Here is a 16,246-nt window from a genome sequence, read left to right as displayed (position 1 = left end):
TGTGTGATTAGTATTAGTCAAGCACACCTGGATGAAGCATGGGCCAGTACAGAGATGGTGAGCTACTTAAGCTGCCTGGGTGGTTGATGTAATGCAGAATTGTGCTTGCTTCCCTGTAACAACAGTCTGGTTTCTGAATGGATTTCCTTGTTCCCAATATTAACTCGAGATTTAAAATTTTCCAAGAGCAATATTAATAACAAGGCCTAACTAGGAGGTCGGTTGCCTGGGTTGGCAAATGACGTGTACTTCCTGACCTGGGAAAGGTGTTGATTAGGTAATTAGATTAGTGTCTGCACAGTCGATATAGACTCAGCAGTACCTCTGATGGTTCCCAGAGTAAGTCGTAACATGATTATCTGAGGAACAACATTTATTTATGCCACTGTGCATTTGGGGATATTTCACCTTCAGTCGGAGGTTGGGACATAGAAGCACGTTAAGTCCTGACTGGATGAATGTTTTGTAGCTTCTTTTCTTTCCCTCCCACCCTTCCTCTTTTTTTGCCCTAAGTGTGCGTGCGATGCATATGCTTGTTTTAAAATGTAACATGACCACCTCTTTTATGAAAAAGACAAATTTGAGGGCATCTGTGAATGTCACTTGTTAATTCAGAACGTGTTTATTGAGCACCTCCTATAATATTATAATGTCTAAATTAGATCGAAATTAGATCATGACCTCTGGGAATAAGTTATCTTCAAATCCTCAGGATCTGCACAGGACCCAAGGCAAAGTGAGTGGTTAAATGTTTATTGAAAGGAAATCATGGAGGGGCAAAGTGGGCACCCAAAATGCCACACTTGTTGAATCGGCTTCTACCCGCCAGTGTGTCCTAGAGCTGTGAGTCTAGACTCCTGATCATATTCCCGGACAGCGCTGGAAACCATCCTGTACCCACCCCACCATATGTGCCCATTATCATGTGCAGGTTTATATAGGATACCACAAGAAAAGTGTTTAAGAACAGTAGCTCCGGCCAGACTGCCCGGGTTGGAATCCTTCCTCTGCCATTGACTGGTCATGTTACTATGGTAAATTATTTAATCTCATTGCCTCAGTTACCTCATCTGTCAAATGGGGATGTTATTAGACTGATCTCACAGCATCGTTGTAAGGATTAGATGAGTTGCTAACTTATATATAAAGCACAGTAGGCCTGGCACATAAAGATGTCGGCATGTTCTGTAGACGTTCCATTTTAGAATTAAAGTTTGTGAATTTTAAAGCATACCCAGTGTAGAAATTTTAAAAGAATGGGATAACAATAGAAAGTCTAATATTTTCTTCCCACACCCCATTGGTTTGGACACCAATGGGCTTGAGCCCCACATTTGGGACGCCACTGGCCTGGAGTACCATAGTTCTGGGGAAGCCAAGCTAATTATTCATCCACCTTCTCCATACTCCCCCCTCTGCTTATTGCACACCTCACCCCTCGGGATTAACAGGATTCAGGATCACTGCATCTCAGTATTTTTGCACCCAGGTTATTTTATTACTTGTTAGCTCACTTCATTTAAAAAGTTGTGTTCTAGCCCTCTTCTTTCAAAATAAAGAGGCTGAGAGCCTTATGATGGACTAGGGTCGGGCACTGGATGAAGCAGTGGGGGCTGCCATTCTGGGAGGAGAGAGGAGGAAGGATGGGGAAGCAGGAAGCAGGAGGGCTGTGCAGAGGCTGCTGGCCTGAGTGCCTCTCCCCACCTACAGGGAGCTCTCAGGGCGGAGCTTCTCCAGCCAGAGCCTCCCAGGAGGGTAGCCCCTTGCAAACTGCATGCAAGACTTGGTCCCATGGGGCCTGGGGTTCCCAGCTGCTCTGGCATTGTGTGGAGTGTTCCTTCTGTTCCCTGGGCAGTCAGGGTGACAAGACATTGGGGTGAGGAGGGTATAACTTGAAAGCCAGGGGAACAAAGGAAGTATCTAGGTTACAGCTGCATCCAGGCCTGGCCCTGGATTCTGTTACTTCCTTTTTAATAAATCATCTTGTGGCTTTGAAGGAAACTTCTTCTGATATTTGCAGTAAGAATGTAATTTGGAAAATATACCATCTTAAAATCATTACAGCCACAATTTCTGGACACTTATCTCTGTCAGACCCTGTGCCAAATTCCTTTCATGCATGTATATCTCATCCTGCTCTCAGCCACCCAGCGAAGGAAGGTACCACTGTTGATGCCGTTTGACAGATGAGATTAAATAGAGCCAGGATTCATACCCAGACCCTGACCACAAAGAGTGTGCTCTTCATCACCAGGCTCCATGGCCTCGTTCCAAGCTTGCCTACCTCATGGCACTGTTGAGGATAAAATATTTATAAAAGGACTATGTGAGGGCCAATACCGTGTAAATCAGGCATTATTGTAGCAGCGTGTGATCCCAGCCAGCAGTAATAAGAACTCGTATTACAGTGAGTGCTCACTTTATGCCAAAGGCTTTACATGCATCCTCTGGTTTCTGTCTCAGAACCCCCTACAAGGTGGATAATTTGAAGATTAACAAGGAAACTGGGAATCAGGAACATTAGGTACCTTGCCGGGTACACAGCTTATAGATGGTACAATGGGGCTTAGATCTGGGTCTGCTCACCTCCAGAGCTCTGGCCTGAATGTCGCCCAGATGCTATCACCTCCCTGAAGCTGGAGGGACCTGAGAGGCCTGCTAGACATGAGGGGCTGAGGTAGAAGGATTTTCTCTAAATTATAAAGCTAATTGGAAATAGAGCTGGAGCTAGAAGTCATTCCCCAAGGTTGATCTGGTTGATAGTAGGGTGCAAAAGGATAGTAGTAAAAATTAAAAATACACACAACTCTCTGGCTTACTTTTTTTTTTAACATCTTTATTGGAGTATAATTGCTTTACAATGGTGTGTTAGTTTCTGCTTTATAACAAAGTGAATCAGTTATACATATACATATGTCCCCATATCTCTTCCCTCTTGCATCTCCCTCCCTCCCACCCTCCCTATCCCACCCCTCTAGGTGGTCACAAACCACCTATGATCTCCCTATGCTATGTGGCTGCTTCCCACTAGCTATCTATTTTACGTTTGGTATTGTATATATGTCCATGCCACTCTCTCACTTTGTCACAGCTTACCCTTCCCCCTCCCCATATCCTCAAGTCCATGCTCTAGTAGGTCTGTGTCCTTATTCCTGTCTTACCCCTAGGTTCTTCATGACCTTTTTTTTTTTCTTAGATTCCATATATATGTGTTAGTGTTCAGTATTTGTTTTTCTCTTTCCTACTTACTTCACTCTGTATGACAGACTCTAGGTCCATCCACCTCACTACAAATAACTCAATTTTGTTTCTTTTTATGGCTGAGTAATATTCCATTGTATATATGTGCCACATCTTCTTTATCCATTCATCTGTTGATGGACACTTAGGTTGCTTCCATGTCCTGGCTATTGTAAATAGAGCCGCAATGAACATTTTTGTACCTGACTCTTTTTGAATTATGGTTTTCTCAGGGTGTATGCCCAGTAGTGGGATTGCTGAGTCATATGGTAGTTCTGTTTGTATTTTTTAAGGAACCTCCATACTGTTCTCCACAGTGGCTGTATCAATTTACATTCCCACCAACAGTGCAAGAGTGTTCCCTTTTCTCTACACCCTCTCCAGCATTTATTGTTTCTAGATTTTTTGATGATGGCCATTCTGACTGGTGTGAAATGATACCTCATTATAGTTTTGATTTGCATTTCTCTAATGATTAATGATGTTGAGCATTCTTTCATGTGTTTGTTGGCAATCTGTATATCTTCTTTGGAGAAATGTCTGTTTAGGTCTTCTGCCCGTTTTTGGATTGGGTTGTTTGTTTTTTTGTTATTGAGCTGCATGAGCTGCTTGTAAATTTTGGAGATTAATTCTTTGTCAGTTGCTTCATTTGCAAATATTTTCTCCCATTCTGAGGGCTATCTTTTCGTCTTGTTTATGGTTTCCTTTGCTGTGCAAAAGCTTTGAAGTTTCATTAGGTCCCATTTGTTTATTTTTGTTTTTATTTCCATTTCGGTAGGAGGTGGGTCAAAAAGGATCTTGCTGTGATTTATGTCATGGAGTGTTCTGCCTATGTTTTCCTCTAAGAGTTTGATAGTGTCTGGCCTTACGTTTAGTTCTTTAATCCATTTTGAGTTTATTTTTATGTATGGTGTTAGGGAGTGTTCTAATTTCATACTTTTTACTTGTACCTGTCCAGTTTTCCCAGCATCACTTATTGAAGAGGCTGTCTTTTCTCCACTGTATATTCTTGCCTCCTTTATCAAAGATAAGGTGACCATATGTGCGTGGGTTTATCTCTGGGCTTTCTGTCCTGTTCCATTGATCTATCTTTCTGTTTTTGTGCCAGTACCATACTCTCTTGATTACTGTAGCTTTGTAGTATAGTCTGAAGTCAGGGAGCCTGATTCCTCCAGCTCCGTTTTTCATTCTCAAGATTGCTTTGACTATACGGGGTCTTTTGTGTTTCCATACAGATTGTGAAATTTTTTGTTCTAGTTCTGTGAAAAATGCCAGTGGTAGTTTGATAGGGATTGCATTGAATCTGTAGATTGCTTTGGATAGTAGAGTCATTTTCACAATGTTGATTCTTCCAATCCAAGAACATGGTATACCTCTCCATCTATTTGTATCATCTTTAATTTCTTTCATCAGTGTCTTATAATTTTCTGCATACAGGTCTTTTGTCTCCTTAGGTAGGTTTATTCCTAGATATTTTATTCTTTTTGTTTCAATGGTAAATGGGAGTGTTTTTTTTTCTTTTCTTTTTTTAAGAAACTGTTTATTTTCTATCAACCTATTTCCATTTTAAGAGTTTGTGGAAGAACAGTTTAAGACCACTCAGTGGTTGTTCCTACCCACTCGGTGGCCTGAGCAGTGGAAGCTGCAGACCAGTCTTCAGTGGCAGGTTGAGCACTCCAGTCTTCAGTGGGGAACTGCTGAATAGACACAGAGGGCACCTGCACACCTTTGGACGAGTCCGCCACCTCAGGCTGAGCAGCAGTGAACTCAGGAGCTGGAGCGGTCCATTCACCCTGAAATTCCTCCTTGGTCACAGCCTTCTCAGCTGCTGCCTGCTCTTCCTTTTCAATCTCTTCAGGATCTCTGTAGAAGTAGAGATCAGGCATGACCTCCCATGGTTGTTCACGGGAGATGGTGCCACGCATGCGCAGAAATTCCCGGGCAAGCATCCACCACATCAGACCCACTGAGTGAGCTCCCTTTTTGTTGCATGGGATGGCAATGTCCACATACCACAGAGGAGAGTCTGTGTTACACAGAGCAATGGTAGGCAGGTTAACGTAAGAGGCCTCTGTGAGAGGCTGGTGGTCAGCCCTGGGATCAGTAACCACCAGAAGTCTTGGCTCCCAGAAGGCTGCCTGGATCTGGTTAGTGAAGATTCCAGGAGTGAAGCGGCCAGCAATAGGAGTGGCTCCAGTGGCAGCAGCAAACTTCAGCCCAGCTCGCTGGCCAGTATTCCTGGAAGATGTGACACTGACATCAGCTGGTTTTCAATGGCAACAATGACACAAGCTGCCAACAGAAGCTTCTCCCAGGTTCTCTTCAGATTTATGATGTAGATGCCATCACTTTTCCTTTTGTAGATGTACTGTTCCATTTGGAAGTCAAGGTTGGTGCCACCTAAGTGGGTTCCTGCTGCAAGGAATTTGAGGACATCCTCCTCCTTCATTTGCAGGACATCAAGGGCTCCGGACATTGTTAATGTTTCCCTTTAAGTTACGACAGGAATCCAGAACAAAGCCGTATGGACCCTTATCTGGCATGAAAAGTGGGAGGGTTTTCTTAATTTCACTTTCAGATTTTTCATCATTAGTGTATAAGAATGCCAGAGATTTCTGTGCATTAATTTTGTATCCTGCTACTTTATCAAATTCATTGATAAGCTCTAGTAGTTTTCTGGTAGCATCTTTAGGATTCTCTATGTATAGTACCATGTCATCTGCAAACAGTGACAGCTTTACTTCTTCTTTTCCGGTTTAGATTCCTTTTATTTCTTTTTCTTCTCTGATTGCTGTGGCTAAAACTTCCAAAACTATGTTGAATAAGAGTGGTGAGAGTGGGCAACCTTGTCTTGTTCCTGATCTTAGTGGAAATGGTTTCAGTTTTTCACCATTGAGGACAATGTTTGCTGTGGGTTTGTCATATATGGCCTTTATTATGTTGAGGAAAGTTTCCTCTATGTCTACTTTCTGCAGGGTTTTTATCACGAATCGGTGTTGAATTCAGTTGAAAGCTTTCTCTGCATCTATTGAGATGATCATGTGGTTTTTTTCCTTCAGTTTGTTAATATGGTGTATCACGTTGATTGATTTGCATATATTGAAGAATCCTTGCATTTCTGGAATAAACCCCACTTGATCATGGTGTATGATCCTTTTAATGTGCTGTTGGATTCTGTTTGCTAGTATTTTGTTGAGGATTTTTGCCTCTGTGTTCATCAGTGATATTGGCCTGTAGTTTTCTTTCTTTGTGACATCTTTGTCTGGTTTGGTATCAGGGTGATGGTGGCCTTGTAGAATGAGTTTGGGAGTGTTCTTCCCTCTGCTATATTTTGGAAGAGTTTGAGAAGGATAGGTGTTAGCTCTTCTCTAAATGTTTGATAGAATTTGCCTGTGAAGCCATCTGGTCCTGGGCTTTTGTTTGTTGGAAGATTTTTTTTTTTTTTTTTGGGAATTTTGCCCTTTTAAAAATTTATTTATTTATTTATTTATGGCTGTGTTGGCTCTTCGTTTCTGTGCAAGGGCTTTCTCTAGTTGCGGCAAGTGGGGGCCACTCCTCATCGCAGTGCACGGGCCTCTCACTATCGCGGCCTCTCTTGTTGCGGAGCACAGCCTCCAGATGCGCAGGCTCAGTAATTGTGGCTCATGGGCCTAGTTGCTCCGCGGCATGTGGGATCTTCCCAGACCAGGGCTCGAACCTGTGTCCCCTGCACTGGCAGGCAGATTCTCAACCACGGCGCCACCAGGGAAGCCCTGTTGGAAGATTTTTAATCACAGTTTCAATTTCAGTGCTTGTGACTGGTCTGTTCATATTTTCTATTTCTTCCTGGTTCAGTCTCGGCAGGTTGTGCATTTCTAAGAATTTGTCCATTTCTTCCAGGTTGTCCATTTTATTAGCATAGAGTTGCTTGTAGTAATCTCTCATGATCCTTTGTATTTCTGCAGTATCAGTTGTTACTTCTCCTTTTTCATTTCTAATTCTATTGATTTGAGTCTTCTCCCTTTTTTTCTTGATGGGTCTGGCTAATGGCTTATCAATTTTGTTTATCTTCTCAAAGAACCAGCTTTTAGTTTTATTGATCTTTGTTATTGTTTCCTTCATTTCTTTTTCATTTATTTCTGATCTGATCTTTATGATTTCTTTCCTTCTGCTAACTTTGGGGGTTTTTTGTTCTTTCTCTAATTGCCTTAGGTGCAAGGTTAGGTTGTTTATTTGAGATGTTTCCTGTTTCTTAAGGTAGGATTGTATTGCTATAAACTTCCCACTTAGAACTGCTTTTGCTGCATCCCATAGGTTTTGGGTCATCGTGTCTCCATTGTCATTTGTTTCTAGGTATTTTTTGATTTCCTCTTTGTTTTCTTCAGTGATCACTTTGTTATTAAGTAGTGTATTATTTAGCCTCCATGTGTTTGTTGTTTTGTTTTGTTTTTTGCGGTACACAACCCTCTCACTGTTGTGGCCTCTCCCGTTGTGGAGCACAGGCTCCGGACGCGCAGGCCCAGCGGCCATGGCTCACGGGCCCAGCTGCTCCGCGGCATGTGGGATCTTCCTGGACCGGGGCACAAACCCGTGTGCCCTGAGTCGGCAGGCGGACTCTTAACCACTGCGCCACCAGGGAAGCCCGTGTTTGTATTTTTTATAAATCTTTTCCTGTAATTGATATCTAGTCTCATAGCATTGTGGTCGGAAAAGATACTTGATACGATTTCAATTTTCTTAAATTTACCAAGGCTAGATTTGTGACCCAAGATATGATCTATCCTGGAGAATGTTCTATGAGCACTTGAGAAAAATGTGTATTCTGTTGGTTTTGGATGGAATGTCCTATAAATATCAAGTAAGTCCGTCTTGTTTAATGTATTATAAAGCTTGTGTTTCCTTATTTATTTTCATTTTGGATGATCTGTCCATTGGTGAAAGTGGGGTGTTAAAGTCCCCTACTATGATTGTGTTTCTGTCGATTTCCTCTTTTATGGCTGTTAGTATTTGCCTTATGTATTGAGGTGCTCCTGTGTTGGGTGCATAAATATTTACAATTGTTATATCTTCTTCTTGGATCAATCCCTTGATCATTATGTAGTGTCCTTCTTTGTCTCTTGTAATAGTCTTTATTTTAAAGTCTATTTTGTCTGATATGAGAATTGCTACTCCAGCTTTCTTCTGATTTTCATTTGCATGGAATATCTTTTTCCATCCCCTCACTTTCAGTCTGTATGTGTCCCTAGGTCTAAAGTGGGTCTCTTGTAGACAGCATATATATGGGTCTTGTTTTTTTGTATCCATTCAGCCAGTCTGTGTCTTTTGGTGGGAGCATTTAATCCATTTACATTTAAGGTAATTATCGATATGTATGTTCCTATTCCCATTTTCTTAATTGTTTTGGGTTTGTTATTGTAGGTCTTTTCCTTCTCTTGTGTTTCTTGCCTAGAGAAGTTCTGTTAGTATTTGTTGTAAAGCTGGTTTGGTGGTGCTGAACCCTCTCAGCTTTTGCTTGTCTGTAAAGGTTTTAATTTCTCCATCAAATCTGAATGAGAACCTTGCTGGGTAGAGTAGTCTTGGTTGTAGGTTTTTCTCCTTTAAATATGTCCTGCCACTCCCTTCTGGCTTGCAGTGTTTCTGCTGAAAGATCAGCTGTTAACCTTATGGGGATTCCCTTGTATGTTATTTGTTGTTTTTCCCCGCTGCTTTTAATATGTTTTCTTTGTATTTAATTTTTGACAGTTTGATTAATATGCGTCTTGGCATGTATCTCCTTGGATTTATCGTGTATGGGACTCTTTGTGCTTCCTGGACTTGATTAACTATTTCCTTTCCCATATTAGGGAAGTTTTCAACTATAATCTCTTCAAATATTTTCTCAGTCCCTTTCTTTTTCTCTTCTTCTCAGACCCCTATGATTTGAATGTTGGTGCATTTAATGTTGTCCTAGAGGTCTCTGAGACTGTCCTCAGTTCTTTTCATTCTTTTTTCTTTATTCTGCTCTGCAGTAGTTATTTCCACTATTTTGTCTTCCAGGTCACTTATCTGTTCTTCTGCCTCAGTTATTCTGCTATTGATCCCTTCTAGAGTATTTTTAATTTCATTTATTGTGTTGTTCATCATTGCTTGTTTCCTCTTTAGTTCTTCTAGGTCCTTGTTAAATGTTTCTTGCATTTTCTATATTCAGTTTCCAAGATTTTGGATCATGTTTACTATCATTATTCTGAATTCTTTTTCGGGTAGACTGCCTATTTCCTCTTCATTTGTCAGGTCTGGTGGGTTTTTATCTTGCTCCTTCATCCGTGGTGTGTTTTTCTGTCTTCTCATTTTGCTTATCTTACTGTGTTTGGGGTCTCCTTTTTGCAGGCTGCAGGTTCATAGTTCTCGTTGTTTTTGGTGTCTGTCCCCAGTGGCTTAGGTTGGTTCGGTGGGTTGTGTAGGCTTGCTGGTGGAGGGGACTAGTGCCTGTGTTCTGGTGGATGAGGCTGGATCTTGTCTTTCTGCTGGGCAGGTCCACGTCTGGTGGTGTGTTTTGGGGTGTCTGTAGCCTTATTATGATTTTAGGCAGCCTCTCTGCTAATGGATGGGGCTGTGTTCCTGTCTTGCTAGTTGTTTGGCATAGGATGTCCAGCACTGTAGCTTGCTGGTCGTTGAGTGAAGCTGAGTGTTGGTGTTGAGATGCAGATCTTGGGAGATTTTTGCCCTTTGATATTATGTGGAGCTGGGAGGTCTCTTGTGGACCAGTGTCCTTAAGTTGGCTCTCCCACCTCAGTGGCATAGCCCTGATGCCTGGCTGGAGCACCAAGAGCCTGTCCTCCACATGGCTTTTGGAAGGTCTGAGGCCTTCTGCCAGCATTCAGTGGGTGTTCTATAGAAGCAGTTCCACGTGTAGATGTATTTCTGATGTATCTGTGGGGAGGAAGGTGATCTCCACGTCTTACTCTTCCGCCATCTTCTCAAATCTCTCTGGTTTACTTAAATAATAAACACTCACAACCCTGTGGTTTTATTAAATAATCACATGGAGTGGATTATTACACACATTTATTCATTCAGCAAATGCTTGTCAATGCCTCCCGGCCACCAGGCGGTCTTGGAGGTACTGTGCACACAGAGGTAGCCCCTTGCAGCCTGGCTGGTGTGGGCTCTGTCCAGATGGGCACGGTCAACGAGGGGTGCAGACACAGGGCTGCAGGAGCACGTGGTCGAGGGGCCCTCAGCTGATCTCGGAGAGAACAGTGGTAGAAGCTGCAGGAGAAGGGAGGGGAGCCACTTCGCAGAGTGCAGGGCTGGAGACAGAGAGGCCACTGACCGCTTGAGGAACTAGAAAGGTCAGGGCGTTAAACTGCTATGTTGGGGTAGGCGAGGACCGTGGAAGAGTTGGAGCGAGAATCAGACTTGCTGTACACTTCGGCTGCAGAACCAGAAGCTGGGAGAAGGGTGAGGGGGCAGCAGGAAGCTGTTCACAGGCAGCCAAGGAAGAGATGCTGCTGTCAGGGAAGGTGGGGCACTTCCTGTGAGTTAGGAGTCAGTGCCCCAGTTTCTCTTTCCAGTCCCTGGGATGCAGTTCTGATAGCACTTTGCAACATGAGTATCAGTAAGCGGGAATTTTCCATTGTAGCCATTACTTCAAGTCTCTGGGATTAACTAAAAAGCCCACAGATCACCAGAACAAGCCTTCACTCCCTCTGCTTGAGGATTTTAACATTTTCTTTCAGGATCTATATGGAGATCATTTTTCCTCAGCCCCTGCATCATTTCCCCGTGGCAGCACTTTGGCATGCCCGGGAGCTCTCCGTGTATACTGACGCCATGTGTCTTAGTTCAGATCCACTCCACGCTGAGCCAGGCAGATTGGTCATGTAGATGGAGCTGCAACTGTGCTTGTAGATGATGTGTCCATCCCTCCCTTTTTGGCTGAGACAGCTGCCCTAGGATGGACTGGTTCCATGTGTACGTCACCCCCAGCCCCTCAGGCTGGACGTGGTGGGGTTTGGCACATGCTCTGTACTTGCTCAAGAAGAGGGTCCCATGAGAAGCATCGCAGGCCAGGTACCACCAATGAGCCAGGTGTGTAACGTCTTTACCCATCAGGAAAGGTCCCTGGCTGCTGTGATCTCGGTGATACCCAAAACAGAAACTGGACAAGTCACATGTGGTGATCTTAACCTGGAAAGAAAGAAATGGCATCTCCTATCTCCTCTGGAGCCCCAGAAAGATGTTCTGGGTCTCAGGGGATCCCACCCTGAGAATGATAGGACTTCATACTTGCATGGGTAGATTATCTCTTAGTCCATTTGAAAATCAGCCGGAACAGCAATTCTGTAAATTGTCCCATATTGTGTAAAAACTCTGGCGACGTGAGCATTAGTCCCTGCTATAAAATCAGTAACCAGTGATGATTACTTTTTAACCTCCAGCAGGCTTATGGGTGCATTCTTCTCACCACTAAACATTGTGCTTTTGTTTTCCACCTCTTATTTGCTGCAAATATGTTTAGGGTGAAGAAGCTGAAGGAGACCTTCGCTTTTATTCAGCAGTTAGACAAAAACATGAGCAACCTTCGCACCTGGTTGGCTCGGATCGAGTCTGAGCTCTCTAAGCCTGTGGTTTATGATGTCTGTGATGATCAAGAGATCCAGAAGAGGCTCGCTGAACAGCAGGTGGGGAAGTGAGAATGGGCTTTTGTCAGAGCCTAGGTGTTCACAGCGTCTGCTAATGCAAACCATCCCCGCACTGGCTGTGCATTTTAGTGGGTTCATATTTCGTAATACTGGTATGTTTTCTCCAGAGAAAGCTGACCGCCTGTCCATGCTCTTGGCGGTGTGAGGCATCCATCTCTTGAGTGCCCACCCCACCACCACCATTCATGTAGGTCTTTGTGAAATACTTTGAATAATGTTGAAGATGCAGACCTTAATCTTAGTGGTAAATAAGGTTTTTTTAATCTCTGTTTTTGTTACTATAGTTTTGGCAATGAATTGAAAGAAAAATAATTTTTCCATCCAAAGAAGGTTTTCATGGGACAACACATGATGGGTCTGATAGAGCTTCAAGAAAAGGGGAGTGCTCGGGGAGGGGGGGTGTAGAAGAAGGAGCATGTTTGGACCAATAGCTTAGGAAGCCTCTCCTGCAATGTTCTGTGCATTTCTGTCATCAGTTATATCCCCTCTTAGCCAACCCTGGAAATTCCACAATTTAAACACCACCGAATCCTGCCCCTAACCTGGCAGGTGCTTTTTGGTCTCACTGACTTGTCAAATCCACTCTCCTACCCTCCATAGGCTCACGTTTACATGCTCATTCTCATATGCAGTGCCTGAGCTTCTCTTTATATATATATATATATATATATATATATATATATATATTTTTTTTTTTTTTTTTTTTTTTTTTTTTTGCGGTACGTGGGCCTCCCACTGTTGTGGCCTCTCCCGTTGCGGAGCACAGGCTCCGGATGCGCAGGCTCAGCGGCCATGGCTCACGGGCCCAGCCACTCCGCGGCATATGGGATCCTCCCGGACCGGGGCACGAACCCGTGTCCCCTGCATCGGCAGGCAGACTCTCAACCACTGCGCCACCAGGGAAGCCCCCTCTTTATTTTTAAAATAGCTAAGCTTATATTATTCTTTTAGTAGCTTTCCTTCACTTGTTTTTCGCAGCCCTGTGAGCAGATTCTGTTTTAACCATATGAGCAATATGGTCGCTACCAAGTTCACAGCCTTGTATCTGTTTTCTTCATGTTTCCTTCAAAGGCTTGGTGTTTGTTGTCTGTCAATACACCGATTCACTCACATATCCCAGCTGCTTGGAGACAGAATTGGGGGGCTGAAACTTTTTCATCAGATTATCAAAGCCAGAAGGCCACCCCTTGATTATAAATTCTCTTGAGGTCAGGTCAGTCCTTCTCATGATAATAAGCAACATCTCATGCTACCACGAAATAGAGCTAAGTATTTGATAATACTCTAGACTTAGATCTTTATTTAATCCTATTACAATTACTGTTTGAATAATGCCTATTCTCTGATTTTCAAACTAGTATGATTTAGCAATGCTACAATGTAAAAATACTGGTTTTTCCACTTAGCCTCAGAAATTTAAGTATGTCTTTTTCACTGAGGTCATCTATATTCTGTCTTTGCTTTGTGGAGAAATGAATATTGATATAACTACCATGTTAATGGACACTGCAGAGATTTTAATGCCCTTATCAGTAAAGGGCTACTGAACATTATCAGCTGTATTTACAAGATTGATCCATTAGGTTGAATTTCTTGAATAGTCTCTTCATAGACAGGCCTTGCAAATAACCATTTACCCTGACTGGTGAGTCTTTTCAGGTAAATAGAACGAAAGCTGACAACATTTTTCCCTTTAGCCCGTGGCTGAATTTGGCAGGGGCTAATAACATGTGTTAACATTTTATAAATCTGATGTATGACAAAACATCATTAAATTGCAGGGAATTTATTCCCAAGAGTGTACAATTTGGAGCAGCTGCCATTCTCTTGGCCATGTGTGTTCCTGTACTGAAATGGTATATAGTTTCAGTCTGGTTGATTTGAAGGTTTCCAATTTATAGAACGTAGAATCACCATCATGGAATTCTTATTAAAAAAAATTACGGAGTTAGTATTCAGGACCACTTTGCTGTGAAGAAGTTGGATGTATTAATTTTCTATTGCCACTGTCGCAGATGACCACAGATTTAGCAGCTGAACACAAATTTATCATCTTATAGTTCTGGAGGTCAGAAATCTGGTGTCAGCAGGGCTGCTTTCCTTTCTGGAGGCTCTAGGGGAGAATCCATTTCTTTGCCTTGAAGTCCTAGAGGCTGCCTGCCTTTCCTGGCCCATGGCCCCCTTCCGCCATCTTCAAAGCCAGCAACGGTGCATCTCTCTGAGCCTTTCTCCCTCTGCTTGACTCTTCTTGTACTTTTAAGGACCCTTGGGGTTCCATTAGGCCCACCCACATAATCCAGGATAACCTCCCTATCTTAAGGTCAGCTGATTGGCATGCTTAATTCTCCTTTGCCACGTAACCTAGTCTAGTCACAGGTTCTGGGGATAAGGACATGGTTCTGGGGATGCCAATATTCTGCCTACCACAGATGTCCTGAGGAAACCTGTAGTATTTTTATTAAAAAAAACAAAATTATAACTAAACCTAGACCTTAAATGCTCCACCAAAAACAGAAAATGTGTCACACAAAATAATTATTTATGGGCCATTTTTTAAAAACCTTTCCTGTGTTTCTGTCACTGATTTAAATATAATAAATTGCTTGACTGCTTCCAGAAATAAGACCCAAACTCTTGGGATCATCTAGTAGCGCCTTCTGCAAAAGCCCTCAGGCCCAGAAGTGATAAAGCGCCATGATGTCCCTGGACCCTCATTATAACGTCCTTGGGGGCCTGGTGCAGAAGGGGTCAGACCTTATAAAAGTCTTTTTTGCTTCTCTTCTTTATGTGAAACTCCTTAGGTAATAAGTGTTGTATTGTTATTCCTGTAGAATAGATCATCTTCAAAATGCAAAGGAAGTGGTGGCCACCTTGTGACACGTTTAAACCATGGACCACTTTCATTGAGTCTTCAGTATCTCTCCCCAGTTTTCTTTGGTTGCCTGGTTCCCAGGCATCCCAGGGGTGCCTGATGGTGGCTTGGGGGGTTCGTTACCCCCACACCCTATAGTTACCAGTAGTCCCCTCCCCAGTGGCCAAGTCAGCTTCATGCCAAAGCCCATCCACCGCCCAGGACCACCCTGCTGGACTTGCTTGACACCCCCAGCCCCTCCTGCAGAGACACTCGCGCCACCACCTGGGTTCCCACAACACACGCCATGGTTTTCTGCCTTCTCAGCCTGGTTTTCCTTTTTCCCCCCTGTATCTCATTTTTTCTAGTTCCTTTTGTGTTATTCTTCCTGGCTGCATTCTCTGCTCTGGTTTCCTGTTTCTCCCCATGTCCTCTCACTGATCCTCAACTTCCCTCAGCCCTTTCCCAGCTTCAGTGCTCTGTGTCACGTACTCAGGAGCAGAAAAACAAAGTAAACAGGCACTCATGTTTCCAGAACCGTTGGCAAAAATCTTTCACATTGTTTTACGTTGTTTCTTAAGTCGGATTCGTCTCTGCGTCTGAACACTTTTGAAATCCAGTCATTGTGCAAACTCGGGCCTCAATGGGTACTAGTGGTGGGATCATTTCAGTTTGCAAAATGTCACTTGTCCAGTACTTCAGTGGTTTGTGTTTTAAAATATGGTCCACTACTTTATTTTATATTTTACAAGACAACTAACTAGTTCATACTACAGTATCAGCAGGACATTTTGTGGTGTATTAGAAGTTTGTTTTGGAAATTTTGAAAAACTCTGGACTCCTTTTTTAGCCAAGGTGTTCATGGTCTTTTGTAAATTATCAGAGAGCTCATTTCTTGCCATTGTTTACCCTTTATATTAATCAGTTTTCTTTAGCTGTTTCATTCAATAAAAGCTGAGTAAAAAATGCAGAGTAACTGCAAAGAGGCTATTAAAATACATGGCATTCGTGTGTATCCATAGACTAGACTTTCTCAGTGCTTTTCAACCAGATCCTACCCAACCCTACCAGGTGAGGTCAGGGGCAGGTACCATTTTTCAATGATAATTGTCACTATTACTTATTTAGCACCAGCGTTAGGATTCCTTATTTATTATTTTGGCAAAAAAAAAGTTTAAAAGGTTGTTTATCAATATCTGTAAATTTTAGGAAAGCCTGTGGCAATTCTGTGAATGGGTAAGAATTCTTAAACCTGGAATTCTATTCAAACCTATTAATTATAAAGCTAGTCCACTGACCCCAAGATGACTGCCCCCATTGCAGCATTTCAGACATTTGTCTTAGACTGACTGTAAAGCTTAAAAAAAAAAATCACCTGCACATCTCTCTTCATAGGACACACAGGGTGACAAACTGAAAAGCACATTTTCTTCTGACTATAACTTTGAGGTGCTCATTTTTCATCAGTTAGGATCTGTGTTGAGAACTGCTT

The 16,246-nt window shown here is 42.8% G+C and overlaps 3 protein-coding genes across 3 annotated transcripts in view; 1 reads left to right on the top strand and 2 right to left on the bottom strand.

The window, feature by feature from the left end:
• ESR2 (estrogen receptor 2) overlaps positions 1–16,246 on the bottom strand; it is a 196,069-nt gene that overhangs the window by 93,663 nt on the left and 86,160 nt on the right.
• Positions 1–16,246, top strand: part of SYNE2 (spectrin repeat containing nuclear envelope protein 2) — a 329,548-nt gene that overhangs the window by 296,165 nt on the left and 17,137 nt on the right. Inside the window, exon 101 of one of the 2 annotated variants that reach the window (XM_060141612.1) lies at positions 11,720–11,882. In XM_060141612.1, the coding sequence (XP_059997595.1) occupies positions 11,720–11,882 (163 nt within the window). Of the gene's footprint in view, positions 1–11,711; positions 11,883–16,246 lie in introns of those variants that run through there. The other variant, XM_060141603.1, reaches the window with a different exon arrangement.
• LOC132515298 (small ribosomal subunit protein uS2-like) lies at positions 4,765–5,765 on the bottom strand. The gene is given in 2 exon segments (XM_060141641.1): positions 4,765–5,509; positions 5,512–5,765. Coding segments are annotated over 2 exon segments (885 nt in total). The 5' UTR covers positions 5,717–5,765; the 3' UTR covers positions 4,765–4,829.

The sequence above is a fragment of the Lagenorhynchus albirostris genome, chromosome 1 (genome assembly GCF_949774975.1).
Source record: "Lagenorhynchus albirostris chromosome 1, mLagAlb1.1, whole genome shotgun sequence".
Classification (NCBI taxonomy): domain Eukaryota; kingdom Metazoa; phylum Chordata; class Mammalia; order Artiodactyla; family Delphinidae; genus Lagenorhynchus; species Lagenorhynchus albirostris.
The sequence above is the reverse complement of the archived record's forward strand: the minus strand, read 5'-3'. Positions and strand labels throughout refer to the sequence as shown.